This window comes from Ochlerotatus camptorhynchus, unplaced genomic scaffold, assembly GCF_037179485.1.
Source record: "Ochlerotatus camptorhynchus isolate MF236.1 unplaced genomic scaffold, CSIRO-AGI_Acam_v1.1 ptg000579l, whole genome shotgun sequence".
In the NCBI taxonomy this organism is placed as follows: Eukaryota; Metazoa; Arthropoda; class Insecta; order Diptera; family Culicidae; genus Ochlerotatus; species Ochlerotatus camptorhynchus.
Window position 1 is genome coordinate 40,796 of NW_027041059.1, and position 21,762 is coordinate 62,557.

At 35.5% G+C, this 21,762-nt stretch overlaps 1 protein-coding gene and 1 long non-coding RNA gene across 4 annotated transcripts in view; one reads left to right on the top strand and one right to left on the bottom strand.

The window, feature by feature from the left end:
- The first annotated feature begins 3,816 nt into the window (after window positions 1-3,816).
- LOC135713806 (serine/threonine-protein phosphatase alpha-2 isoform) overlaps window positions 3,817-21,762 on the top strand; it is an 85,882-nt gene continuing 67,936 nt past the window's right edge. For all 3 annotated transcript variants that reach the window (XM_065237042.1, XM_065237043.1, XM_065237041.1), the window contains exons 1-3: window positions 3,817-4,171; window positions 4,474-4,605; window positions 9,118-9,334. In XM_065237042.1, coding sequence (XP_065093114.1) covers window positions 4,117-4,171; window positions 4,474-4,605; window positions 9,118-9,334 — 404 coding nt within the window. In that variant the 5' untranslated portion in view covers window positions 3,817-4,116. The remainder of the gene's footprint in view (window positions 4,172-4,473; window positions 4,606-9,117; window positions 9,335-21,762) is intronic.
- Window positions 4,506-21,762, bottom strand: part of LOC135713807 (uncharacterized) — a 33,689-nt gene continuing 16,432 nt past the window's right edge. The window contains exon 2 of the long non-coding RNA XR_010518767.1: window positions 4,506-5,099. This is a non-coding gene — a long non-coding RNA (uncharacterized LOC135713807). The remainder of the gene's footprint in view (window positions 5,100-21,762) is intronic.

Below are 21,762 nucleotides of genomic sequence, written 5' to 3' on the forward strand. Positions count from 1 at the left end.
TCGAAACATCTCTAACACATCCAAAGAAATTTGAAACAGAGTTCCATTCGTGTTCCAAACTCGCTCAGAAATAAAACAGAATAGTCGAGCAGTTGCAAATCTGGTGCAAAATAGTGCTCGAATAATGAAACTGCAACTCAGCACTGCGAGAGGTGCGTTTCTGTTCTAGTTTCAAATTGAAACAGTCCTTGTAAAATACAACAGCATTGCGAACGGCCTAACAATCAATGCTAATGTGTTGCTGCTAAAGTTATGACCCTTTACGAGAGTTTACAGGTACTCCACAATATTAATTTGCGGTTTAATTTACTGGCAATAATTACTTTTCCCAGTAGCAATTAATTTGTCAGCCGGTGTGCACGCTAACTTGAAAGTACTCATTAATGAGTGAAAAAAGACCCATTTTGAAGAAAAGTGGCTTAACTCATTAATGATTAAACAATTTTACCCATTAATGAGTATCTGTTACCCATTAATGATTAACAATTACTCATTAATGGGTAACAGATACTCATTAATGGGTAAAAAATTTACTCATTTAATGAGTTAAGCCACTTTTCTTCAAAATGGGTCTTTTTCAACCATTAATGGGTACTTTCAAGTTAGCGTGTGAAGTAGGTGGTCAGTTCTGTATGAAAGAAAACTTTATTTTTGGCTTCATTATAGAGATATTCAGCCCTTGGCTGGATCATCTTTAAAACAGAAAACTGATCAGGAATGGTAAGTAAATCCTATTTAATCACTGATGGCGGTAAGCTCCAATCGGTATTATCCTCGGATTAAATCCCGATCAAGAATGTCCGGCTGCTTTGATGTCGACATCAGCGTTATTCAACACGATGCTATGCAAACAATTCGCAGATCATCCAAACTAGGACGGTATTAAAAGTTAATCCGAGTTGGAGCTTACCGCCATGAGAATAACATCAAATGCTGAAAAACTTGCATTTTACAGTATCCTTGGATTCCTAGGTCCTGGTACAGTTACGTGATTGGAGTGAGCTGCAGTTTTTTTTTTTATTATCTTTTATGAATTAATAATGAAAAAAATAATCATTAATAGCGAATTCGTTTATTATCGGGGTTGGAACCAGTTCCAACCCGTGCGAACCCGAACTTTATGTCAGTGCGAACCTCGACCCGTGCCAGGTTTTAAAAACAAACGATCAAACTGACGTTTGCTAGAAAACAAGCAGACCCAATCTTGATACCCGATCCAGGTTGGAACTGAATAATAAACGAATTCGCTATAAATGAAATGCAATATTGCTGGGAAGTTTTGATCCATTATCAAAAGTAAGAAACACGAGCCAGATATGTTCAAGAATATGCTTTTCAATGAAGGAAATTTGATGATTAAGTGTCAGACTGTCGATAACAAAATGTGAGACACATGAAATCCAAGTGTACCACAATAGAACTTATAGTGTTCGGGAATAATTTGTATTATAAGTTTCACACATGAAATGGATGTGTTTCGCAATTTGCGCAAATCGAAGTGTGGAACACATAAAGGTAACGTGTGAATTTTTTATAGTGAAGGGAGATGCTATACTGGCGAAAACAAAACAAACGACACGATTTATACCTCCTACACAGAAACAAAATCCATTGGCAAAAATACTATATTGATGGTTTAAATTAAACACTCCCACCAATTGATTTGTGCAGAAACGAAATTCATTTAATTTTACTATTTTTTCTATCAAAACTACTATACCGTTTGAGTAAGCATAGTAGTTTTGAAAGAATGGTAGTAAATTTGATTATATTTATAGTCAACTATACTGAAATCATGGTAGATTTAACGGTATTAAGCGTAGTTATATTGAAAATAAGTGTTTTCTGCAAAATAGTATTCCTAACTATTCTCTTTGTTTCAGTGTATTGCACTGAGGCAGCAGCAGACTGGAGAGATATAATTCGACAGTGAGCATGCATAAGGGCCTATACGCGATGATCGATTCTCTTCGTCGATTTTCTCTTTTGTTAATAACTCGCTAGATTTCACGTTTCTCGGTGCGTTTGCTGTTGCTTTTGATAGCCAATACAACCTGTTACTACTCTGCATTGAACAAATTGTTTCGCTTAGCTGTAGCAATGCAAAGAGAAAATCGATGAAGAGAATCGATCATCGCGTATTCGCCCTTATGAATGCTCACTGTCGAATTGTTTGATCCAACTGCTGCAGAGTCAATAACCTCGATGCTGGTGTGCCTCGGTCGACTCGGTAGGCAATATGACGCTCTTTCGTTGTTGCTATCGATGGGGTGATGTACCGATAGTGGTGATGATTTTGCTGATGATGTTGCGATGATGCTAGGTTAAAGCTGGACCGTAATGAAAGCACTCGGCATATCATTAACGGCTTCCTCACTCGCGCACTAGTTGTTTAAACACTATGCCAACTAACTTTGGCGAGAAAAAACCCTCGCGTGGGGAAAAACTCGAAACTCAAATGATAGTGTCGTACAACGAGACCGATGCGACTTGACCGGCTCAGTGTGCGATACGGAATGAGAACAAATCATGTTTATGACTGTGATATTCTATGAACTTTTACCAGTTATTGATGTTCAATACTTCACCATGAATATCATTCATTGATACATATTACATTGATACTTCTATATTTAGAAAGGGCACTAATAAGTGATGCATTACCTCATTTAAAAACTTATTTCCAGCAAAAGAAAAAGCACAATAAACAAACAAAACAAATCCCTTCTGTTAATTTTTCCTACGGATCCGTATTCCTGCAGTATTCAATCAATAATAGATCTACGGAAAATTTTCGTAGAACCGACATCACTGACTTCCATCTGCTTTGTTTTTATTCAACACAGCTGACGCGTTGACAGAACGAGAGAAAAGTAACTAGTGAAAAAATTGCATGAACGAGGGATGCTCCGGTTGCAAAACAATGCTTGGGAATGTGGATGATAGATGGTGCTAGTGCGCATGCAAAATACGCTTGACGATTGAAGAATTTTCTTCTAAAAGTTATGTCTGTTTGTCTGTGGTTGTACTTTGTGAAAAGTAAGCACCGACAAACCGGCATGACACTTAATTCTGATTTATATCCGAAAATCGTAAACGGCCTATTTAAATGTGCAGTGATCCGAACTGTCAAAACCATAGGATTTTTTGATCTAGAAAAAAAAAATGATTTGTGATTTGATATGGTCATTCATGTCGGTTTGTCGGTGAAGTAAGTACTTTTCTTTTTTGTTCCAGAAATTTAAAAAAAAATTTGCAAAAATTAACTTTTTGTGGTTGATGAAGACATTTTGTCGCCTAACGCCCGGCACTTGTGACGCGCATAGTCAATTCCCTTGCGTTTGACGTTTACACACTACCGCCATCTGTTCAGTGTACTACGTGTACTACCTACCACAGTTTACTCAACAGATGGTGGTAATGTTTTAGCGACGATGTTTTACAGTGAGCAATATTCAATGTGTTATGTCTGTTTGTCTGTGGTTCAGCTGTTCCATATTCGGTAAAAAAAAATACAGCATACTGTAAGAAAAATCTTGGTTTGTGGATGATACCCTGAACACGTCGTTAAGCAAAATAACCGTACAAATTTTATTAGGATAGTTTACTAATATTTGATTACTTTAACTTCGGTTGAAATGAGTAGATCTTACTGAAATTTGAGGAGTTTTGAAATAGCGTGTAGATTCTCATGGAACGAGAATTCGAATTCGAAGTGTCAAGTATATCGCGACATGAAAAAAATATCGAATTTTTCTGATCTCGCTCGACCTCACACGTACGTTCGTATTGGGCCATGACTGTCGCTGCTTCTTTGCTTCCCACCTCACAAGTCCGCGTTGCTGTGTGCTGAGTGGTGGTAGTTGCTTTTTCCGTCGTCTTTTCTTGTGAAAAATTTGGTGAACTTTCCCGATTTTCCGCTCGGTGGTAGCCATCTAGGCCTCAGTAGATGACGGAAGCGGTTTATTTGTTAAGGACCACCGTTCTACAGAGTTAAGTGGACGAAATTTGTCTGCAGATCGAAAGTAAGAGGAAGGTGATAAAGAAGTAGAAATAACGGAAGAAGAGCGAGTGTGAGGATATATCGCGAGAGTGAAAAAAGTTAATTCCTACAAAATGTCGGACCCAGACGCATTAAACATCGATCATCTGATTGCTATGCTTTTGGAAGGTAAAGTCATTTGGGAGAGAAAATGAAAAGGTTTTTGCAGCGATTTACCGTGGATTCGAAGGTTTTCCTGCCAGGATCAGCAACTTGGCACGAATGTTTTGGTTGAATTGGACAACGCCCGACTAATAAGCAATACAAAGGGTTCGAAAGAATTCAATGATGCCACCTTCGGATTTTGGAAAAAAAAAATAGAAGGAGAAAACCAATTACAAAAGGATTTGATCGATTCATATTAAAAGAACAGAATGCAGTAGTGAAATTTAATCATTGGCTAAAATTTTACTCTGATTTTCCTTTTCCAGTTCGTGGTGCAAGGCCAGGAAAAAATGTTCAATTATCGGAAAATGAAATTCGTGGCTTATGTTTGAAATCCCGGGAAATTTTCTTGTCACAACCAATTCTTTTGGAATTGGAGGCGCCATTGAAAATATGTGGTAAGTAATAAGTAAATATTTGATGAAGTGTTTAAAATGTGTAGAAATTCAAAAATTGTTGAACGACATGTAACAATGATGATGATCATCGGCAAGTAGGGATAAAGATGAATGATGATCATGATGACAGTTGAATAGTGTGTGTAATCATTGACCATGTTCTTTGGGCTGTCCATAAACCACGTTTTGATTGATGATTTTACATCCCTCCCCTCGCGTATCAATAATCCATACATATTTAAAAGAATATACTAAATGGTTGTATTATTCGACCATTTCTATCATTTTCAAACTGTCTACGAAGTTTGCGTACAGCCCTATTAAGAACCTATTATTTATATTCAGTATCAGCCGCATTAATTTATTTTCATTCAGCTGTATGCTTGCATTGTGGTATGGGATAGATTTAAATACTGATACCTGATTGGTCTTGTTACATTACCCGAGCAAAGTCTGAGATCAAATTTAAATCTAAATTTGATGTTGTGATTTCGCTGATAATGATTACTCAGGTTGCTGTCGTTTTGGCCGTTTTAACGGTTCAAATATCAAAATTGAGAGCAAACAAATCTTTCTGTGACATCATATTGAAAACTATTTCTGCTATCAGTGAAAGCAAACTGAAAACTATTTTTGATATCAATTTTTCCTGTTGATAACAAAACAAGTATTCAATTTGATGTTATGCTAAGGCAATGAAAACAAACCCGCAACAACATATTTTTGAAGAGCAAATGTACAGCAAAATGAAAACAACATTTGGTATCAAATTTGTCCATTGCGTAAACAGAAATCAACTTAAGATTTCAGTTTGATGTTGATATCAAAACTTGATTTCAATTTGCTGTTATTTTGATGCTGGACTTTGCTCGGGTACCCGGGTACTTTTTTAATAACGAGTTTTTTTTTCGCCTTTTAAGTATACGGTTACCTTAAAAATACTCAATAATGACTTCAAAGTACGCATTTTGAAAGGGAAATGAGACTACCCATTAAATGAGTAAAATTTTACCCATCTATGAGTAATATTGTTACTACAAAATGTACAGTTAAGTGTATTTTTTTTTACTCATTTCTAGATAGAGCGGAAATCGATCAATGAAAATCCTGAGGTTTTGTCAGAACGGGTCAGAACAATGTAGAATACTTTGGTTAGTTTGTAACACTTAAAGATCTGAATCCATAGCTAAGTCATGAGTTCAAATCTCACTCGGATAAAGCCTGGTACGCAGCTGAAGAGTACACTGTGTTCAATATAATAGCAGCGCATGCCGATTTCCATACAAAATTGTCAACTTTGGCAAGTTGTAACCTTGTTCTCTTAAGATCAATTGAGCTGAAACGTTCACCACAGAACTACAAATATGTTCAATTTTACGATTACAAAATACAAAATTTTTGGAAGCACCTGCCAAGTGAGACACTAGGTAAAATTGTTCAAAATAATAGCAGTACTAATAATTAGCATTTAAGCTCAATTTTGAGATTTTAAATTTTACATTATAAATGTACATAATAGTTAAAACTGTTTAAAATATTTGCAGTACATAAAAATTCAAATCAAAAACTGCTATTATTTTGAACAATTTTACCTAGTGTCTCGCTTTCCAACAGGTGCTTGGTATTTTGTAATCGTAAAATTGAACATATTTGTAGTTCTGTGGAGAAATTTTCAGCTCAATTGATCAAACGTTAACAAAGTTATATCATTTTGTATGGAAATCGGCATGCGCTGCTATTTTATCGAACACAACTGTAATTACGTTTTTACGTGCTACGCGATAGGACACGGAATGCTGAAGAAAATAATTTTCTTTAGCATTTCTTGACCCAATACGCAGTTCGGTAAATCGGTAAATGAAAGTATTTCGGAAATCTGATCAATTATTCAAGGCTGGTAGCACTTTTTATTGACTTGGTCACTATTTTCAAGTCAGTCACTAAAAAGTCACTTTTTTCAACAAAAAGTCACTAAAGTCACTATGGCTTTAAATTTAGTCACTAAAGTAACTTTTTTAATACCAATGTTGAGAGTAAAGAATTTGACTTTAAAAACTTACATAAAATCACAGCTTGATTTGGTAACTAGTTTGTGTTAGAAAGATTCATTAAAAATCCGTGTGTAAATTCTGATTGACAAGAAGAGTTGCGAACAGACGATTGCGAACATCAAATTGATGTTGAATCACTAATATTTCTACTTTTTGATCTCGAAATTGTCAGAAGTTTCGAAAAAGTTCTAGATCCAATATTCTGGCTATTTTACTTCGAGATCTTGAATGTTTTCCAAGCCTTAAATGTCAAAAAATGGTCCAGGAAAATTTTCAAACTCTCGACATTTTTTCAAAGGCCAGTAATTTGAAAAATCTTTGACTCCCGGTAGCTTTAGTATTTCATTTGTCCAAACACCGAGAAAAAATCATGTCACAGAACTTTGAGTAGAAGCACGAAAGAAAAAGAAAAAGAAGGATTAGTAATTTCCATTTAATTCCACTACCTACCGACAGTCGAGTATTAGTACAAGACACTGAAGCAGTCTGCACATTGTAGACGAAATACGCGTATCTGTCAAGGATAAGCAAATAAGGTAGTGGAATTAAATGGAAATTACTAATCCTTCTCTCTCTCATTATAATATTTTCTTGTTTACACATCTGTTACATATTAAGTATGAAAAATCCTCAAAATTACAAAAACTCTATTCATTTCTTTCAATCACAATCTGTTGGGACACAGGGAAAACGGCGATTTTGTCGACGAGTGTAAGGACGAGATATTTTATAACCGGGTGGTGGAATCAATGATCCGTTATCCGAAGGCGGATCTAGATGATCAATATGTTAATGCATATCTCATCTCTTATTTTTTTTCTACAAAGTAAACGTATTGTAGAACAATTCTGCAAATATATGATTATCTATAAACGGTTATTTTTAACGCCTTTTTTGTTTAAAGCAGGGGTGACCTTTGGGTTTTTTTTTTTAAATAACCGAGAAAAATGGATTTGAATGGACACCCAAGCTAGCCAAAATAAAATAATTGTGTAGTTTAGAATTATGATTTTAACAATGAATTGTTTTTCTAAATAATTAAGTCTAATGGCTGCAATTTGTTTATTTATTTGGTTCTTTTGGAATGCGATATCACACAGGTACTACCTTTGAATTTGGCTTGATCGAGTGGCGATTTTCTTTTCTTTAGATGAAGACGATGAAGTTTTGAAGAAGACAATGATATTAACTACCTGCACGCTGAATCAACATATAGCCTGAGGGGTAGCACATCATTTTATTTTCATAAAAACAGAACCATCATAACAGATTATCAGGAAAGCCCTTTAGTATGGGATCCCGGAGAAGAAGAAAATTGGAAAACCAGCACAAGGTACGATGTAGAAGAAAGCGATCGATCGGCGGATGATTGGCAAGAGGTGACTAATAACTGGAGCGAGTTTAAAACAGCCACGACAAGATTGTTCACTGAAATTGTGGATTCAGAATACGAAGACTCGGAAGATACTCTCAGTGATTCAAGTAGCGACGTTCAACTGAACATCTCGTATTTCAGAGGTTTTTGTAAAGACTAGGATGATGCTTTTTAACGGCGCCGGTGGTGTAGAGGTAAGCGTGATTACCTCTCACCCCAGCAGGCCTGGGTTCAATCCCAGTCGGCGCCGCCGGGATGTTCTGAGGCATAACATCTCTGATCACGCCTTCCTTCGGATGGGAAGTAAAGCCGTTGGTCCCCGGTTCATGAGTTGATGGGTCGATAGGTAGGGTCCAGAGCTGCCTTCCTGGCACGTCGGTAGCATTGGTGCTCAGCACGGAAAACAAGATCGACGGAAAAAACAAACCAAAGGAAAAAAAAAAAAAAAAGGATGATGCTTTCCCAGGATTCGTCTTATCAGTATCATAATAATATACCATCGCACTACTGTCAAACTCTGTGATGGTAAAATCAACTAACAACTTCCCTTACTTCTCACAAATCTTGATCATTATTAACATGTAAATATTCATTTTATTCAATTAGTATATTATAATGTCATCACTGTTTATACTATCATTGTCACTAATTCATTTAGGCATATTCAATTGACCTGCATTGGGTTATTATTTTGCATGCAATGATATGGGAAAAGAGGGGACTCACGATTCAGCATGGAAAGCTTATGGGAGCAGTTCTAGGGGTTATGTGGGGCATGTGGTTCATTTGAGACGTGATCACCATGATGCACTCACGTTCTGGTATGTAGCCTTGAGACTTGAGATTTGGCCTTCATAAGACCCCCTTCTGTCTTGCAAAATCAAAATCATGTTCTTCAACTATTTATGGGCAAATTCAGTTATCAACCGAATGAAATTAGCTCAAATTTTGAGAGGATGATCAGGGTTTGGAACCGTTTGAGCACAATGATTAAAACATATAATTGACATAATTTAATTTGTTATCATCAATGAATCAACGATGTTTGCTATTTATATATGTCTATTTATCTTCCCTTTCGTACAGGTGACATCCATGGTCAGTATTATGATCTTCTGCGTCTATTTGAATACGGTGGTTTCCCACCAGAATCAAATTACCTCTTCCTGGGAGACTATGTTGATAGAGGAAAACAATCGCTCGAAACCATATGCTTACTGCTTGCCTACAAAATAAAATATCCCGAGAACTTCTTCTTGCTTAGAGGGAACCATGAGTGCGCCAGCATCAACAGAATATATGGGTAAGTGTTAGAAAGTTCCGTGGCTTAGAGCGGGATTGAACTCTGAATCCTAAATATCATTGTTTATTTATCGTTTGAAACATATAACATGAAGCAATTTGGACATAACAAATCTTATTATCATTAAAAACTGTAGTACATATCTTTGTTGTTTGTTAACCAATGTTTACAAATTTTCTCTCAGCTATTGTCGAAACCGGCAGCAGCACTGTAGGTAATCGTCCGAAATTATTGTTTCTGTCCGCTTTGTTCACTGACTGCAGCTCGGTCGTCGCCGTGATGAGTGGTGAAGTTAAGAATACACATTGCTTCTATTTCCCAATGGGAGCTTGAGGCCCACCTTGGGCGAGTTTGCCAATTTTGTCAAAGCACTGGATGTGAATGCTGTTAATATGGAAGCAACATATCGGATTTCGGAGGAGAAAACACTTTTCGTCAAGCTCATGTCGGAAGAAAGCATGCTTTTATGCATAGCTCAGCCAACAGACACTAATCGTTATATATTTTTTTTTATATATATATCTTTATTAAGGAGACTTTCAGCCGTTGGCTGGCTCGTCTCCGACGCACTAATCGTTATATGCTCGACGGATTACCCGGGTACCCAGCTCCCATTTGTATAACACGGTGCAGAAAACAGCACAAAAATTGTCGGTCATATATGGGTTGATGGGTATTTTCCCTTTTTTTTTACGTAGCTGGTTTTTTATATTTTATGATTAACAGATCAGCGATTTTATGATTCGTGTTTTTTTAACGCTAAATTAACAGTAACGAATCATAAAATCGTTAATTGTGATTCTCTGAATGTGACAAACTTATACTTTACAACCTCTTCTTGTAGCTTACAAGTACAACATCATAACATCCAATGATTCAGTAATTCAGATTTGTTTTATACCGACTGCGAGTCGAAGTAACCTTGGTAGAAAGTTCTCAATTAACAACTGCGTAAGCGTTCAAAACACAAAGTTGCGAGCAGGAGATGTCCAAACACATTAAATTTACCTACACCCAGTCATGGTATAATAATTAGCAAAATTATATTTTTTTTTCGCTCTAATACGCTCTCAATACCACGCGTGATAATGACACAAAATATCAAGCTAGATATTGCCCTCCCCATGGCTAGTTTTTGCACCTTGACGTTGGTGGGAGGGTTTAATCTAATGGCATAATGAAGCGTTGGAGCCGGTGGGTTTATAGCCGGCATCTCTAGCTCATGTCGTTGCAGTGTGCCGTCCTGGGCAGGCGTTGTAGATTAGTGAACCTTCCGTCTCTGATGAACCATATGGCTTGAGATAACCAAAGTTCTAGCCGCTAGTGACAGTATCACACCTGTATATATTTTATTCGATAACCATGTCGCAGCACGTTTATGTAAAGGCACTGACTTTGGGTTTAGGTGTGGTACTAGCGGGATGGCCGCAAGTCACTCTTATTTTATTTTGACACATTATGTATGGTTTGATTTAGTTTTGAAAGAGAGACTCAACGCGACCTACGGGGCTGCGTACGTATGGTTTGCGAGGAGAAAGAACAATTTTATTTTTTAAATAAGAGCGCTAGACCGGTCATATTTTTTTCGGGCATATCTCAAAAATGGTATACGATATCATCTTGAAATGTTCACCGAAAAAAAAGCTTATATTTATAATTTTTCCAAACATGATTTTTTTTTGATAAAAATCCGTGTTACAGACTTTAATTTCCACAGCTTTTTTTTTTGATTTTCCTAAATAGTGAAAACTTTCATGAGAAATCAATCCCTCTTTTTTCTTGCTCTCTTTTCTTTCTTCTCAAATAATCTGAATAAATTGTCGCTAACTCTCGCTACTATCAGGTACCTTGGGAAATTAATATCTTAAGCAATGTACAATTTTTTTTTGCAGACGATGCAATACAATTATAACATTTAGGCAGTCCTTTTCGTTTATCACCGATGATTAAAAAATGTAAAATTAGTTGATTTGGACGTTAAACAATACAGTGTTCAGATTAGTCGACAACGGTAGCATATTTTAGGATAGTACTACGAAAGGCCGAAATACACAAAATGCCGAATCACAAAAGGCCGAAAAGCTCGGGAAAGCGATAAAGTGAACCGGTCCACTTTGTCGCTTTCCCGATTCGGGTTTTTGTTAATTTGTTTTCAATAAATTAAGTTACATTATTATATTGTTAATTTATAATATTTGGTCTAATGGTTTTGAGATTTTAGTAGTCACGTTCTGTTTGTAGTTTATATGTTATTTCTTTCATGTAATTATCGTAAATAATAGTTATTCAATAATAGATAATTCATCCATATATTCAATAATAAATTTACGAATGACTATAATTTGGATACCTAACAATTGGACAGAATCACTAGCAAGAATAGGTTATGTTCGCCTTCGAAAATATCGATTCGTTTTTTCAGGGTTGTAGTTTTGGTTTTCATCAGCGGCCCGGCTCTGATTGTGAACGATTTAGGTAGTATTTTTAGGTAACTATTTAGCTTTTAGCACAACTTTGCTACTACGAATCCACAAAAGACATTAAATTGGAGGCTGCTATTCTGAGCAACTTATCTTCATAAAATTAAAAATTACATTTAGGTATTAATTAGCAAATATGAATAGTAGTTAACTTTAACATAATTTTGATAAAACAATCATTTCATCCAGTTCACTTTAAAACAAACAAGTATGAAAGGATATTGCTTAGAATAAAGATAAAAGTAATAAGCGCAATATTAAACGACATTAAATTTGAATCTGATACGGTAGGCCATATAACAGAGTCGATAGCCATTGCAAATCAACCATCTCTACCTGCTTATTTTCCTAACTTTCACTATTATTGCTGTTACTCTGACTATCCCCTATGTTCAACAGCTTTCCTTACTATCCGGTATCGTAAACAGGATTCATTTGACCCCTGTGGTTATTATTCTGTGATGCCAAATCTATACCTCTACCCTGGTGCAGTATGGACAGCGATTTTTCGCTGGTGACTTGGCCCTATGACCCCCTTCTGTGCTTGAAAATGAAAATGAATAAATTAAGTTACATTATTAAAGTAATGTTACAATAATTATTATTCTGCATCTTCGAAATAAAATATAATGGAAGCTACACAGCAAAAAAATGTAACATCGATCAATGCAATTCAAGCTGATGTATGAAATAATGATGTAAAAGCAAAAAGCAGATACAATATTACATCAATGGATGTAATTTTGTTCGCAAAATCGATGTACATCGTACAACGTTATATTACGCAACCGATGGATTGACCTGGTTGCAGCAGTTTGGATGTAATATTCAACAACTTTTTTTTCCGTGTGTATTTGTTTTTGCATTGTAAAATGAAGTGAGAAATACTCGCTGCACATCTCGTTTGCCATTTCAAATGCGTAGGCAAGCTAAAGAATTTTCTCAAGGGTGACCTTCAGAAACTTACCCGTCATAGGTCTAAATTCTTCATTATTGGTGATTTTAATGCAAAACACCGCTCATGGAATAATGCTCAGAGCAATTCCAATATTTATATTCTGTTTGATGATTGTTCTGCAGGTTATCACACTATTCAATATCCAAACAGCCTAACATGCTTTTCTTCAGAAAGAAATCCCTCAACTATTGATTTGGTCTTAACTGATTCATGTCAACTTTGTAGCCAATTGGTGACCTGGTTGCAGCAGTTTGGATGTAATATTCAACAACTTTTTTTTTCTGTGTACTTAATAGCCATTCGATATCCGTAATGAAAACTAAAAAAAAAAACTTCAATTTTAAGCTTTAGTATTATGTATGTTTGAGTGTTTAACGATGATTTAATGACAAGATGGCTTCGTTTTTTGTGAATGCGGACCATTCAACGAGGTTACTCAGTTGTAAGAGCAGAAAGGCTTCAGATGCTGAATGAGAGAGAAAGTGATAGTTAGCTTTATTTTTCTAGATGTTTGAGTATTCAATGATGATGATGGCTTCGTTCAAGATAAAATTCAATATGAGAGGTATTCTCAAATCAAAAATCGTCATTAGCAGCGATATTGATCTTGGTCCGTTTTGCTGAACGTTCTAGTTACACACATTCAACTGCTTGCGCAACTCGCTACCCAATCAAAATGTTGTGTATGCGTAAATAAACCGTCCACCTCTATCGCATCTCTCATTTCTTTACCCACAGCTCACCACTTACTGATTTTTCCCAAAAAGTCAGCAAGTGAGAACACCTGTACATCTAATTTCATCTTGGCTTTATTTTTGTGAATGCAAACCATTTAACGAGCCGACTAACGAGCAGAAAGACCAACGACTAACACATTGCTTGGATGCGGTTTTTTAACAAATTCAGTTTTTGATAAATTTTTGGCCCTTTTTGGTTTTCGGCCTTTTCGATTTTCGGCCTTTTGTGGCACCTTAGAATATGTTCGGCCTTCTGTACGGGTCCCAATTTTAGTAGTACGGGGCATAATGAGCATATATACACGATTACCCCCGAATACCAAAATTGACTACAAAGTAAGCATTTCGACCGAAACTAGGACTACCTATTAGATGAGTCAATATATACCCATTTATGAGTACCGTAAAACGGGGTATCTTTGATAATGCGGGTAACTTTGATAGTAAAATGTCATGATAAAATTTACTCACTGCGCTTTTTCCGAATTAGAAACTTTGGTTCCATATTGTAGCTTAGGGCATTTCCGTTGATAGCGTATGGTGTTTTTATATAGTACATGTTTCATATATTACAAACATATTAAAACAAAATTTTCGTGTTTTTCGCCTGTTTGAAAAAACACTCAAACCATCACGTATGAAATGTATTTCCGATGTAGCCATCACAAATTTAATGTTGTATTCTTATTGCTTATAATGTATTCTAACTACATAACCATGCAAAGTTTCATATTTCAAGAACTAAATTGCTTGAGTTTCCCCCCTTTTCTTTCTACATTCATCAAGCATTATCGAAGTAATGCAAATGCTTTAATTTCCGTTAAACATATTACTAACGAATTAACTCTAGGATCCTCAGTACTTGTTTTAAAAAAATAAAATTTGAAAACCGTGCATTGCTGTAAAAAATATTTAGAATATACTTATTAATGTTACCCCGTTTTACGGTAATTATAACTACAAAAATAAATGATGGGCGTTGGCCAAATTTTGATTTTTCAGATATAATCCTAAATATGACCTAGATTATTTAATACCCCGAGCAAAGTCCAGCATCAAAATAACAGCAAATTGAAATCAAGTTTTGATATCAACATCAAACTGAAATCATAATTTGATTTCTGTTTACGCAATGGACAAATTTGATACCAAATGTTGTTTTCGTGCTGTACATTTGCTCTTCAAAAATATGTTGTTGCGGGTTTGTTTTCATTGCCTTAGCATAACATCAAATTGAATACTTGTTTTGTTATCAACAGGAAAAATTGATATCAAAAATAGTTTTCAGTTTGCTTTCACTGATAGCAGAAATAGTTTTCAATGTGATGTCACAGAAAGATATGTTTGCTCTCAATTTTGATATTTGAACCGTTAAAACGGCCAAAACGACAGCAACCTGAGTAATTATTATCAGCGAAATCACAACATCAAATTTAGATTTAAATTTGATCTCAGACTTTGCTCGGGACTCTAGTAACCTCAAGTCCGTGCTCTGTCACAATATTTCAACACTCAATGGGAAAAAAAATATAAAATTTGAGGTGAATTTGAGAGAAAGGGAACTTGGAGTGTAGAGCGCACTGCCCACTGGATGATTCTGAAGCCTGGCTAAGTAAGTGGTTTATGGGTTTATTTAATTGTACGTCATTTCCCGATTTTTTTTTATTTACACACTAATCCAGTCAGAAGGTTTTACTGGGGTTTTGAATTGCGTAAGTGTTCGGTAAAAGTTTAAAAATTTGTGGATAATTAAAAAATGAGACAATTTATTCTGCACTTGTACAGACTTAGTTCTGTTTACCAAATGATTCGCTGTGAGATCTTTATTCTCGCTACCACTTCGAAACTTTAAGTGCACAAATATCAGCTTCCACGACACGTACTACAATTAAACTGTTACTCCACGTTTGCTGCGCTGCAGCATACCACTATGGGGCGGCTCCATACAAAGTGGTGGCCAAAAATATTTTATTGGTTTTTCCGCACTTTTTGATGGTATTATAGTAAGTTAAGCATAAAATTAGTCATATTTATGTATTTTCATCGCATCCGGAAGGTGTAACTAGTATTAAACCCAGTAATGAGCTACTTATTCCTGAACAATAAACTTGAAAGTTTGTTTTTAATTTTAGGGACAGTTCAAATGCAAATCAAAACTAGAATAAGGTTGCTGTGCATAAGATTAAATAGGAAAGGTGGAGGTGGAACCCCCCCCCCCTCCTAGCCAAGATCTGACCCCTCCCCCATTTTTTTATATATGTGATATAAGAGTTTTGTTTTACCAATCAGGTATTTTGATGAAGAATTATTTGTCTATCGAACCTCCCCTCTACTGAAAATATTTTTTCTGTCCAAATCTCGTCTTTAGCATCATAAGGGCGTATCTGCATTGATCGATTTTCTCTTTCGTTAATAACTTGGCCAAACCGAAAGACGCAATTTTTGGACTGTGGCAAGATGTTATGATCAGTGCTGCGATTTGTCATTTTCATTGAGAAAACTTCAGTGGATATAGACAAAATTCATTTCAGCAGCAACACTGATAGAACTGAAAATCAAAATTTCCTTTGTCAAAATCTCACTCTTTTCTTTGTCAGTGACAAAGATTCCCTTGGTGAAAAAACTGTGAATTTGCGCATTCTGTGTCACATTATTGTTCTCCAGGCTGATAATGATGATGATTCGTATTCACTTTGATGGTTCTATGTAACGGTTTTGCTAAATTAATTTGATTTTGATAGTAATTCAGCAAATGAAAAAACTGCACATCGTCGTCACTGATAGTAATATCACTGACAATTGATATTGATTGCTACTGATGGTGACTCTCTGCTGAAATGAGTGACCAGGGTTGTTTTGTTATTATCAGTTTTTAGTGTCGAAATTTTGCAGCACTGGTTATGATCCTTTTCCGTCAGTAAAAAATCACGTCGATCGGCTTCGATTTGGTCAAGTTATTAACAAAAGAGAAAATCGATGAAGACAAATCGATCAATGCAGTTATGCCGTTATGATACTCAAGGCGAGAAATAAATCATCAAAGCTAGTCGAAAGGATTATTTTTTTTACTATGTTTCCATTATTTTTACTGAACACATATCAACATCGTTAACTAAGTTGAACTACATTTTTTATACTGCAGGGATGAATATACTACAAATAAAACATAATTTTCTTTGACTAATTGTCATAATAAAATTTATTTAATAACTTTCTCTTAAAACTAAATTAAATTCACAAGCAATTCTACTCATTTTCTACATTTTCATCAAAACCAAAATCATCATCCAGTTGTTTTCAGATTTTCGATTAAACTACTGCACAATATTGTTGTTAGCACACACACGTTGTTAGCGTTAAAGCCGAAAACAAACTCATGATTTGAAAATATTGTCCTCGTCTTTTAAATGCAAGTAGGTAACATCAATAATAGTTTTACCTAAGTTTAGTGGGTAGAAATTGTAAAATGGCACTCGAACAGGTAATTTCCTTTTGGTAGTGGTCTTTCTTTTTCCGTTGGTTATTATATATTGAAAATATCAAAAGGTTATCGTGAAAACATTGAAAACTTTTTAGTCCAGTTGGGTAGATACGGTTTCTATATGTAATGATAATTTTCGGTCTGTTTTTACCCATTTTTAACAACAATAATAATTAAGTCTGTAACATTTTTAAGACCAAATTTGACATTTAACAGTTCCACTTTTCAACCAGTGTTTAATTTGTACGATTTTTTTGGTTAATGCTCGTATAATCAATATATGTAAATAACAAAAAAAAAAACATTTTAAAAATCATTTTTTCGACTTTGTGCCAAAATGACGCTCATACGCAGCTATACGCAGCTGGATCCTTGTTCCGAAGATAGTATAGACCCTAAACTAAACCGTAGTGGTGGTCTCTTGAGACTGCTCGGCCCTGCTCGTTAGATATAGTCCAACTTAGGCAAAAAAACATTTTTTTTTTCAATAATTGCCCATTTTTAACTAATTTTAATTAACCGTGTAACCTTATCAACATACCCATTTTAAAGTTTAGCTTTCCAACGGTGTCTTAAATTCAATGTTTAGACCGTTATTCGCTGAGAAAATTGCATTTGTTTCAAATGCATTTTTTCTACAATTTTCAAAATTTTCCTAAGTCTGATGTCTGTGGCGCAATGAGTTTTCATCACAGAGGGCTGAAATTTTGGGCATCTAGGTTTGAACTATCTGGCTATCAAATGGTTTACAAGATACGTCATTCAAAGCGAGTCAATTTTTCGATTTTTGGCCACCACTTTCCCCATAGTGCATACATGCAGTAGCAATTTTAGGTGAATGGAGCTCCAATTTCCGAGATTTGTGTAATTGTAAATTCGAGGTGGAAGTGCATTTATAGTCTACGTGGCGGCCATTTGTGAACTTCTACAAGGAATCACCTTAGTAATAAAAAATATAATTTGTCGATTTCATTGATTCTTTACGGATAACGGTCATTTGAATTTTTTCAGCAATTCAAAAACCCAGTCAAACAATACTGACTTCTGTAAAATAATCTAAGTGTGTTTATATATGGTCACTATACTGCCCATAAAAGCATAACTGTCCCATATGAATAGGAACTCAAGCAAAGATGGGATAATTATGCAAGTTTCGGCGAGTTTAGTACATATTGAAATAATTGCAAAATATTAATTACATGAATTAAATTACTGTGTGAAGTATGTTTTGGAAATTTGCATGTACATTTTATTTGGCAAGTTATATATTGATACATTCAAACCATTGCCACTTTGTATTTGAGGTAAGACAGATATAGGATGTGGAGGGTTCGCTTTGGGGAAGCGTAACCCATGTTACGGTTTCCATTTATTAAATAGTTCATATAGGCCCTAAATGACAGGTTCATAGTGAAAGAATGTTCTCTTGTAGTGCCCGTTCACTGATCACTTTTTAGATCAAAATCAGATTCACATTGTTAGTAAATCAATTTTTCATAAATATATTCAGCATTTGCTCTAGTGTAAAGGTTATTATCATTGTGGAAAAAATAATGTAAAACTATGAAGTTCTGTTATTCAAAACAGATTAAACAATTTATTAAATTTCAAAAAGTTGTACCGTAAAACGGGGTGACATTGATGGTTTTTTTTAAGTATATTCTAAATATTTTTTAGTGCAATTAATGTTTTTCAATTTTTTAAACAATTACTGAGGATCCCAGAGTCAATTACTTAGTAATATATTTAACGTCCAACATGTCCAACGATAGTTCAACCTTATTTACGGCAAGAAAAATTGATGGTTTGGCTAACTTCCGATAACGAAAAGAAAGGACTTCCGTCGATCACAAAAACTCGTTTTATTCTTTATATACTTATGCCATTACCAAAAACAAAGTGTATTCCGTCCTTCAAATAAAAGTCACTCACTCATGGCGACGACTCCGGCGTAGTGGTTACCTCTCACGCCGAAGTTACGAGTTAAAATAAAATCTTACCCCGGACAAGTCACGAATGACCCAAGAGTGTTAAAGTGACTATAATAGTATAAGTATAATAGTATAAGTCACTCAAAAGTTCAAAATAAGTTAAATTTTACTCTGCGCTACTGTCAAAGCATTTGCACTATTTTTTTTTAGTTTTGTGATCGGGGTACTTTGACAATGCTCTCGATGAATGTAAAAAAAAATGCGTGACGCTAAAACAATTTAGTTCAAGAAATGTGCAATAATAATACAAAATTAAATATGTAATGGCTATATCGTTAATAGGGGTAAGAGGGGCATAGTGAGCATCCCGTGCACCAGCTTGGACTTCCGGCCGTTCGGAACAAATTGGTTGGTGGTAGGATCAATATCATAATTATATTGAACCTACTACCAGTTGATTTGTTTCATGCAGCTGGAGCTCCAGAGCCAAACTGCGGGATGCTCATTATGCCCCAGCTGCTCACTATGCCCCTCCTCCCCCCACATTTCATAAATGATGGTTTGAGTGCTCAAACAGACGAAAAACAAGAAAATTGTTTTTGATATGTTTATACAATATGTAACACATAGGGTAAATGTCGGCTTCGGCACTGTTGACTGTTTTCGGCAACCAAAATTTAAACGGTAATTTCAATTCATTTTCTCACCAAAACACTTCGCTTTATGTATTTAAACGAATCCCTAGTCTAGATAGATTCGATATTTACGACTGAGCAAACGCATTTGGCAAGGTTTTTCTGAAATGAAACACACGTACTACAAAATGCTGCTGATTTCGAGTTGCCGATATTAGAACAGCTGGTTAACACGTAGTTCAAATGGAAAGGTTGCCGAAGAAAAAGAGGCTGCCAATAATAGTCACACTCACCTGAGAAGTTTGGAACATTGTAAATGCGTTTTAAAGCAGTTTTGGACAATTCTATCGACTGGAATGGACAGAGCAGCAGGCAGTAGATGAATGTAAACAAACAAATACTGCATATGTGTACGTTACGTCGAGAAAAAGCTAATATAAGAAGCGAACGTCGCATAGATTGACGAGAATACGTTAACTCCCCTACTATATAAAAACTATATACGATATCAACAGAAATACCCTAAGCTACAATATGGAACCAATGTTTCCAATTCGGAAAAAGCGCAGAGAGTAAATTTAATCATTGTATTCTACTATCAAAGTTACCCGCATTATCAAAGATACCCCGTTTTACGGTAGCTTCAATCATGCATAGATATAAGTTAATATACCAGAACCTGGACGGACCATTGAACCTACCCTGGGTAGGACCCGGATGCGACCACCCATGTAGATCTAGAGTATCGCATAAGCTGACAAGTGCAACGGGAAGATCGGTAGGTGCATATAGCTGCGGGTTGGTCCCTATAGATACGTCAACTTAGCGGAAGGCACGGGATATGCATTGAACAATTACAACTACAAACATAAGTAACAGTAATTCATTTGTGTGTAACAAATACTCATAATTGGGTTAACATTTTACTCATTTAATGGGTATTCACAGTTTCCCTCGAAAAGGACTTGAATTATCATAGGGGAAATCAGTGGCGTCGCGTAACCTCACTTTTTACCTGTGCACCAACTTTCAAAAACAGATTTAATGCCATATTCACACTCGAATCGGTTGAAAAACACACTTAATCTTCTAGTTAACTCGATATCTATCCATTGCAAGCAATATTTTGATAATTGTTTATGTTTTGAGAGTTGGTGCACAGGTAAATTGAGGTTAAGGTGACGCCACTGGGGGAAATGCAGGTAATGTCGGCCTAAGTGTCCCTAATTTGGGCCCATACATAAATTCAGCAAACGACTAAATTTTCAATAGCTACCAAAAATATCCATTAGTAACGTTCCAATAACGCGTTCATCTAGATAAAATTGATAAATAGCAGATTTTTAGCGATGGGCCCAATCTTATATCCATAGGCCAACATTAGAGACATTTTCCCTATTTTGAAAATTGGTTGGATCATACATAAAAGTACTTTGTAAAGGGCGTGCTTAAATCACCCCATATGCTCATTATGCCCTTCCCCCTACTTATTATTTTGATGTTTGCAGATGATTCATAACAAGTGTGCTACTGATAACTTTAACTGATTAGTAGGCTAGCGTTGCAGAATGCTTTTTTCTTTCATTGCCCTGAACGTGCCACTATCAAATCACATGACTCTATACGAAAGTGTGCCAAAACAGCTGTGCAATCAGTATTATTTTTTTGAAGCATTTCCAAAGAACTATCAAAACCTGTTGCGGGCTGAACTTATATTTTTCAGCCATATATTTGTTTATTTGATTCGGGTAATTATTTGATGCAAATCAAACAATTAATTAACAAGTTTTATTGGGTAGTTCCATGTTTGCTGTAATGTAAATCAACGTATACGAATTGGAACTCAAAAATGCTGTCGTAAATGATTATATATAAAGCGCAAGGGTACGGGGAACATTGTTCATAAAAATTCCAAAGTAGCTATTTCATTCAAATTCGAAACATAGTTTATGAAAATGTGTTCACAGTATATTGCTGGGCTGAACAGTGAATACATTTTCATTGACAAAATTTCGGTATTGAACCCACTTTAATTCACTGTTGTTATGTTAACCTTCACATAACAACTGGGGAAAGTAGGGTAAGATGGCCATATGGGGCAATCCTTGTGCTGTGTGCCGCGATAGAATTCAATTCTATCGCGGCACACAGCACAATTTCACACTTAAATATCGAATTTTTCACAGCACTGCGAAATAAACTATAG